General features: G+C 42.0%; 1 protein-coding gene across 1 annotated transcript; it reads right to left on the minus strand.

Annotated features, from left to right (window-relative positions):
* Window positions 1-734: 734 nt before the first annotated feature.
* LOC121107353 lies at window positions 735-6,862 on the minus strand. The gene is made up of 5 exons (XM_040651068.1): window positions 6,749-6,862; window positions 6,494-6,586; window positions 6,320-6,396; window positions 2,663-2,705; window positions 735-1,200 (listed from the first exon to the last, which is right to left on the minus strand). Exons 1-5 carry the CDS (start codon window positions 6,830-6,832, stop codon window positions 1,060-1,062), a joined length of 438 nt encoding a protein of 145 aa, XP_040507002.1. The 5' UTR covers window positions 6,833-6,862; the 3' UTR covers window positions 735-1,059.
* Window positions 6,863-8,619: the final 1,757 nt, after the last annotated feature.

An 8,619-nucleotide genomic window follows, 5' to 3' on the forward strand; every position in this document is an offset into this window, starting at 1 on the left:
CAAACAAACGAATACATTTTCCATGTAGAAGTCGCTAAAATATTTTCTGTAGGTGAATGAATCCAGGTTCTGCACCAACGGGACGTGATACCTGAATTCAAACTACCAAAATAGAGGAAATCCTAAATCGTTATGCGAATAGATAGAACAAAAGCAAGTAGTATTCATTATTTGAAGCGCTACTTGTCGCTCTGAGGTGAAATTCGGTGGAAAAAAACCCCACCAAAACACACAAAGCAGCGCCTTCTGCCCTGGGTGCGTGTGACTGATCGTATGGCGTCAGCGACGCCCGCAGAAAGACAGCGCATCACGGACCGATAGCTGTGGAAGATGTGCCACCTGGTGGAAAACCAGCAGCAGCTCAGGGGGCTGGCAGCTCTTCAGAGGCGGCGAGGAAAGGCTTTCGATAGCTTCTGAAAATCGCGTGTTCTGACACCGGAGCAGCCAAAACAAACCTGTGAGGAGGGGAGGAGAGGAGGGAAAAGCACAGTCTCTGATGTGGCCACGTGTAGCCTACGCAGACCTGGCAGCTCACAAAGAGAACACGGTAAAAGCAGCAGTCTTCAGCTTGCAGACCAGACTTGGGCAAGATTTACCTTGAAGTCAGTGGAAGTTCTGCCTGAATGAAAAACAGGACTGGTCCAGCACGAGTTTGGCCTCACCGTGCCCTTGCAGAGCAACGCATTGCATTCGGGAAGGACACGCAAGTTCCAGCGCTAAACCAATGACAAAGCTGATTTTGAAATGGTTTTAATGATAGACAATCTGCATACCAATTGACTCATCCGCGCATACGAATGCTTGGAACAATACCAGAGAAATATGTAGAAAGTCTGTAATGCTCTATGACAATAGCTTCCGAGTATGCTGACCTTTGGTAAATGAAACAAACGGAAAGTACAGTACTCTTACGATGAGGCATTAATGGAAGATTAAGAACGGATACAGCTGCATCACACGAGCGCTTTGTTAGATGCACTATTTTCCTTCTGTGCCTTTTCCATAATTCCAGAAGAAGCACTCTGCAAGGCAGTCAACGAGCATATGCTGTACATGTTTCTATGTTTCCTCAGCTGGGACTGAGGGAGAAGTCAGGATGGCAAGGGGTCCTGCCCACCTCTGCAGGTAGGACACCAGAAAGACATCCCGCATGGCTGCCATGCGCTGAGGTAGGGTACACAGGAGACACGAATACAAAACCTAGGGGAAAAAAAAAAAAACAACAAGTGAATGGAAAGGACAGGAACACTCATGCAACTACTGCGTCACCGGGGCTGTGATGCTGCTTTTAGCAGCTGCAGACAGCAGGGCTCGTGGAGGGGTTTGCTGGCTGTACCACAGCCTTACTATGTGCAAAGCAATCTTGTAATGTACAGCTGACCCCACCCGTTTCAGAAGATTCCAGCTGTTTGAAGCAGTCCTCAAATCCTCACTGGGTGAGTAGTGACTGTGTACGTTTTTGTTCTTACCTCACTGCGTTCCCTTGCTATCCACCCCCAGAGCAGGGAGGCGTGGGATGTATGTTTAAAAAAATAAACTATGTGGTTTTTCCTTTTTTTATATCATGATATTGTATTTCTTGTAAGCGTATTTGTAAGGAATGTGTTCTGTAAAATAGAAGCTGTTAATATGCCCAGAGACTTTCTCTTTTAATGAAATCAGTTTGAACAGTTCAGCTACAGCCCATCTTTTTCTTGACTCGTCCCACTGCCATATACCTAAGATAATTACCACGGAGCCAGAGGAAAGAATTCCTTTTTCTGTTTGTTTCTTTCTTCTGCAGAGGCAGACTGCCTGGTTGGGTCCTGGGTATGGATCTGGAGTATACAATCCGTACTAAGAATAATTAATCCTACTTTTCAGCTCAGTATTTAGTGTTCCTGATTCCATCTCTTGCTCTTGTTTTTAAAAGACTATTAAGGCTCACACTAGCATTTCCATGTCGCTGTACTGAAAGTGGATAAAACACAAGCTTTGAATGCCTCATAGTTCTGCTGTCTTTGTGTACCCCTTCTCCTATCACTGCACACCCCGATAAAGAGCCTCTCTTCACATTTCCTGTGTGCCCCATTTAGGCTGGAAAGCTCTTCTTCTCTAGTCTCCGTAACCCCAGCTGCAGTGTGTGATGAATGGACTTGATGGCTTCTTAAAGCACCTTCCAGAGCAACACATACATTTTTAAAACAACTTTCTTCCAGTCGCTAGTTACTATACTTAATCCAAATTATTTAGTTATATGTTCAGTGCTTATCCTGGTAATTGCTGAGAAGACCAGGTGGTTGCAGCCAGCATAAATTCATCCACAGCTTCTAAGAAGAATTTCAAGTACAAAACAGTTCTCAACTGAGCAAGTAGCAAAAGGTGACAAAATGTACTTTTTCACTGAGTGTTGTAGACTGAGGTGCTTTATCTTTATAACTACCCATCTAAATAATAGCATCAACAACAGTAATAATAATAATAATAATGATAGTCTGTATCTACAGGTTTGTGGCAGACAAATCTTCTAGGAGGCATTGTCAATTCTTAGTTAGATATTGTTACTCTTGAGGTACGTGCTGGGTGAAGTTATATGAGGTAACTGTTTTTGGGCTATCTCCTACTTTTCCAGCGTCTTGGGTTGGTTGGTTGGTTGTTTTTTTTTATTCTTCATTTGCATTACCTGCTTTTCAATTCCAACACCATCTCTGTGCAGATCCATAGCTCTGTACAAGAAAACAAAAATACAAAATCAATAGGCGGTAACTATCTGTCATTTTTATGAAAAATATTAAAAAAAACTACCCGAGCTGTCCCTTCTGATCACTGTTTTCATTCCTGTAGAGATGGTAAAAGTGGAATAGAGTCAGGTCCAATTCCATTTGGCAGGCCACCAGATCATTTAAACTTCATTCATGAATCTGTCAAGCTTTCCGCTTCCTTCCTTCCTCCCCTCCTTCCTTCCCTTCTTCTTTCCCTTCTTTCCTTCCTCCCTATTTCCCTCCTTTCCTCCCGCCTTCCCCCCCTCCCTCTCCAAAGCTACTTTCTCTAACAAGGTTTTTTTTGCACATTAACAGGTCTTTGGTAAGAGGTGTGTAGGGTGCTATCGGAATAATACTGGATAGTCCATCCCACAGAGAGCTTATAGCCTAATAGAAATGACTACTAGAAACAGTAGGAACGTAATTTCTGATCTTGACTCAGTGGTGGGATTAATTTACAAACATCTTGTCACTGAATCCCGTGGAAAATTAAAACTAGAGACTATGTAATTGTATAGAATCAGAACAGAGATTCTGCAAATTGCAAATTTGGGGAGTCAAAAAAAGGTGAAAGGTAGAAGTCATATAAATCTAACATATCTGAGCTTTATCAAGAGGAAACGTAGGATCAGTGGCACCAACAGTGAAGACTGATCCTGGAACACCTTTGGTCTGTGTTTGTAGAAATCCATTATTTTACACGGCAATGTTTTAGAAGAGCATGCAGAAAATCTCAGAACACGCTTTTGCCTTAAAAATGGCAAATAAATCCTGACCACACCTTCCATATGTCTCTCTAGCTGGAATGCATAACTGAGCAAAAAAGAGAAAGTAGTTTTCTGCAACGTAAACTACCTCTGTTCTTTGCAGATGCCTCCATCTGGGCTGTCTTTTGGAAACTGGTATCCCCCTTTTTTTTTTTAAACAGTCTGCCTAACGAAAACTGGACTGCTTTTCTTCCTCTCTTTGAAACCCTCTGAAATACATACATTGCCATACTGGCTCAGCCCCAGTCTTGGTTTATCGCAGTGCTCTGTGCTCACATGCTCCAAAGGAATCGTGGAAGTGCAGCAGATGATGGAATGTCATCCTGTGCACTAAAACAGGATCTAGGATACTCAAACTATTCCTGAGAAGTGTTTGTTTCTCCTATTCTTGAAGAGCTCCAGCAGTAGAAATGCCCCAGTGCAGTGATTTACACCTTTCCAGTACTTTGCCATTGGATTATCAAGTCTATTGGCCTCAAACTCTGGAGCAGAATAATCTGCAGGGGTTCTCTTCCCTCACTTGGGGGATTTTCAAGCCAGCTGGGGATTTCCAAGTAATTCAAGCAGGATGGCAGCCCCGAAGGTCAGTAAATTATAGCTGTTGAATGTCCAGACAAGAAGAGACAGTGAATTGCATAGTTGGAGGTAAATGGAAAAGAGAAGGATGGAAGTGATTGGTTACAATAGGTGGTGAACGGAGACTGCTGTGACTGAAACCAAAGGCTTTGGCTTCCCACGTTTCTTTCTAAGCCACCCCACACTTGTTTCAAGTCCACTGAAGAGAAGCAAACCAAAGCGGTACCAATGTGGATCTGGACATGCTCATGCATTTTGGTAAAAGTGAGTGTGCTACTGTTAGATATAATTTATGCTCCTCCAATTCTTGTAGGAAGAAGGCCCGGAGAAAGCGTCTAATGTCACAGAGAGTAAAAGTTTGTTAAAGTTCAAACATTTTTTTCCATAGACAGCCTTATTAAAGGTAACTTGCATTACCAATTGCTGATTTATTTAACTTTGAAAGTATACTTAGTTATATAAAGAGACCTGCAATTTGGCAGTAGACGCTGCACATAACATAATCACTTGTTTTAAAACACAAATGATGCTGACTACTATCATGTGAACTGTTTTCCAGATGAAAAGAATTAAAGGGATAATATAAATAAAAGAGAGGTCATTAGGCAGCCTGCAGCCCTGAGCGGCCTTCCGATCTCCTTGGAAGAAAGGTGGTGGGCTGATGGACCTGGTTCATCATCACGCACGTTCACATTTTAATTCCCAGCACAAATAGGAGAACACACTGGTTATTATTTACTAACAACCAACAATACAATGGAAAACATTAAGTTTTAAAAAAGATGTACACATTATAGAAGGGAAAGAACATGTTCCTCTCCATCATTCTAGTAAAGGAAGAAAGGTAGAGGCCTGGCTGTGGATTGATCATGTGTGGGTGGAATAGCTGGCAGAGAAATCTGGCTGGGGAGTTAACCCGCTTTGTGGGGTGTTTCAAAGGTAGTCTTGCATAGAGAAAGAAGTTCAGGGAAAGCTGTCAAGAAGGGGCAAGATTCAGCGCACTGTTACACAGTTTTAAGGACCCATAAGCTTGCAGGGGGATACTGGTAGATAAAGCATCTGCTACAGTACCCATCAAAATGCTGCGGTGTGCATTAGGTTAGTGAACAACTCTGACCTAGAGATCATCTCTGTCCTTGTTTTAGGTCTTCTCTTGTACAGGAAGGATGCATTTCATCCAAAGGGAAGCTCTTAGTATTGAATTACCAGACACTACTCGTAAGACAGATAATTATTTTTCCTTCTATTTCCTTTCCTTCCTGCTTCTTTGTTTTGCCTGTGTGGCTCCTTTGAGAAGGGAGGAGATTAGAAAAGAGCTTTCCTTCCAAACTTGCTCACAAGATGAAGAAGTCTAGTATGCTGCTTGTGAACATTTTTACTAAGTATGTTTTGGTCATAATGCAAACAGTCCTCCAAGTCTATGGATGTTGGCTCTCCATTTTTATATGAAAGGGCAACAAAGACTTTGAGACAGGTAAGAAACTATTGGTAGATGTTCAGCTAGTTGGCAAAGAAAGTGTTTTAGCAGAGACAGGTTGTAGCAATCTTGAAAATGAACTCTTACAAATTTCAAACTTGTCTCTGCTGACAGCATCCCATCCGCCACATGGACTTTACTAGGAACATCCACTGAAGTGCAAACATTTCTAGAAACTACGGCATTATCCTTTATAAACTTTACACTTCTTTGCTAGACCTTATTTCTGTCAAATGTGATCCTAATTGTCTGATGTTTAATGCCATCCATCAGACCAATTTTTAATTCCTCACACAGTGTTTCAAGAACTCTGATCCCTAATTTAATTAATGAGTCATTGTTTCCTAGATTATTAACTGCATCCGTTCATTCCATTTTTTTCAACTACAGCAGATTTTTTTTCACCTGTCTCTGAAAATAAGTGGTGCGAATTGGTTGAGATGCTCAAAAGTTTTTGCTTTTAAGCCATTCTGTCCTTCCCTTCTCTATCCTTTGGCAGTGAGCTACATGTGACCCCCTTTAAAACCTGCAAAGCTCTCACCCGGACAGAGCCTGCTGCAAACTATTCTACCTGTAATAATCATCTTTATGTGCTTGGGGAAAACTGGGTGTCATTAGCTCCTCTGATCTTACAGATGTGTAACAGCCTGAAGCAGCTCCACGTAAGCAACGCTAAGCTTGAAGGACAACTAGATTCTGATTAGCCCAGCTATCCTTTGTGAATTACTGCAGTTCTCTTCTTTCAATGCAAAACTTACCTATAGAGAAGCCCATAAAGACTGACCGCAGGGGAATGCCTGCTAATTAGCTCTATGCTCACAGGTGAAGTAAGTTTCTGTAAGAAAGCAGAATCTCCCTAATTTTCCATCTCCCGTGAATCAAATCTTGTTGTGAGTTTCAAAATTACAGTTCTCAAAAACATGCAGCCTTACCTGATTGTAGTGGGTCTCACAATATGCCAGGCCTTTTCTCTCATAATGACGGTGACCCAGGAATGGCTTTTCACATTTGGCACAAACAAAATGCTATGGAGAAAATTACGGATTTCTTTTGGATTACTTGTAAATCATGGCATTTTTTTCGAGAAAGCAAACAAACAATCCCTATACTGAACGTGACCAAAGCCTACTGAGCTAGCTGCGTTTAGGTTTACATTTGTGAAAGACAATGTGTCAGCTGATGTTTACCTCCACGTGCCACTGTTTGCCCATAGCATTCACCACACGTCCTTCAATTGGTCTTCTACATGCTCCACGGGTGGGGACGCCCATTTTGCCATGGCAGGGTAAACAATACAATTCTCCCTTCAGCTCACGAGCATCAGCAGTAAGTTCCTTCCTGTTCCAAAATTCATTAATGGAGAGCATGAATAAAGGAACCGAACAATTGCAACTCCAGAGCTTCTGCAGAGATCATTTAATTTTTGGCACCTGTTTTGGTAACTGTATTTATACTGCAGTAATGTATTTAGCAGCATCAAACATGACAGCTCAATATGATTGTTTCTTTAACAAGATTGATCGACTCCACCGTAAACTGAGAAAAGCCTGCTAGGTAGGATGCATCACACCTCTCTGAAAACAGCGACCGAACTTTCTTCCAACAGGTTAGAAAGCTTTAGCCATGCCCGCCTTACATTCTGGCTCTCTTAGCACCAGTTTCTTTTAGATCTGCATATTGTAACTGACTTAACTACGTAACGTAGATTTATCTATGTTAGATTTAGAACTCATCCCTTCTGCCTGTTGTACGGTACCGGTTTCCACTGTAAAACGGAAATGGGAGAAGCAAATAAAACCAGCATTCTCCTGTTTTCTTTTCTTTTGTGGAACTCAAGTTACCCGCAGTTTGCACAGTTGAAGCGATCAGGGCGATAAGGATCAGTTTTGAAAATGAGAGGTTGTTCGTCAATAACGGCATGGCACTTCTGGCAAACGTCCTTTCCCAGGCCTCTGGCTTTTTCCCTGTTATGGCAAGGACGGCAGAGATGTCTGAAAGAACATAAAAGTACCGGCACCTGTTACTACGGTAAAAAACGTAAATCCAACGTCTAACAGAAACTCATTTCTATCAGTTCTTTTCTGGAGGAGAATAAAGGCTTTGCAACAGTTTCTTTGGTAGGCAAGCCAAGTTCAGAAGAAGCCGTGTTACTTTATTTTCTATCACCACAGAAGGATCGCTTGCTCAATTCCTTTGAATTTCATGCCTTACCCTCAAACTCTTCAAAATTTAGATTGGAAGCTGGATGACAAGACAGGCCCTAATTCTGCAAATAACTACGTGTATCACATGAAAAATATGAAGTCAGTGGCTACTTAGTCTACTTAAAAAAAACCCGTGAAGGATCCCACTGAAGGGAGAGCATTTATTAATGACAAGGGTGATAAAATGGACTCACGTTGGGAACCCGTGTTGGGAAAAGAAAAATCTATTTAAAAATGGCAACACTTCTGCATCTGATTTGTTTCTAAGTGCCTATCACAGCGTATTTCATATTCGCTACTGCACAGCCACGCCATGCATGGACGTGGTTCTCTGCATACACGCTGCAGCCAAGGCCCCTGAGCAGTGCAAACACCACCTAAAATACGTCGGGAGCTCAGCTTCCCAGTGCCGTGAAAGGCTGAATCCTGGCTCTAAACAGAAAATAATGAATGGAGGCCTCACAGCCGCATACCCTCCTCACTTTATGTGTGCAGTATTGCTGCTTTTTAACATCCCTCGATTAACGCATCTTCCAAAGCTAAAGAAAACTTGAAACAACTGGAGAAATACGTCACAGGCAAGCATTTCTGGTGGGAGAAGTGACACTGAAGGAGAAAAAGAGACGGTAAGGCAAGAAAGAAAATCACAAAAGCCATAACATGATTAACAGATCAGGAAAGGCAGACAAGGTGTTGAAGAAAGAGGAAGATGACATTTTGCAGACTTCATCAGATTAGCTGTTCCGATTAAGAGGACACTACATACTGTTTATTTGTGCTCTGCTAGTCTTGTTTAATTGTTATACTAACGTGTAATTAAGTTACGTTTTTACAGGAAGCTAAACTAGAGGATT

The sequence above is a fragment of the Gallus gallus genome, chromosome 1 (genome assembly GCF_016699485.2).
Source record: "Gallus gallus isolate bGalGal1 chromosome 1, bGalGal1.mat.broiler.GRCg7b, whole genome shotgun sequence".
NCBI lineage: Eukaryota > Metazoa > Chordata > Aves > Galliformes > Phasianidae > Gallus > Gallus gallus.

What these genes read in the sequence shown, in the direction of transcription:
- LOC121107353 (XM_040651068.1), bottom strand. Translation starts at nt 6,832, where the DNA reads ATGGGCGTCCCCACCCGTGGAGCATGTAGAAGACCAATTGAAGGACGT. An exon ending in GCAAACAGTGGCACGTGGAG is followed by an intron (nt 6,587 to 6,748) that starts GTAAACATCAGC and finishes TTTTCTCCATAG; the next exon opens with CATTTTGTTTGTGCCAAATG. An exon ending in CTTTATGGGCTTCTCTATAG is followed by an intron (nt 2,706 to 6,319) that starts GTAAGTTTTGCA and finishes TTTCTTGTACAG; the next exon opens with AGCTATGGATCTGCACAGAG.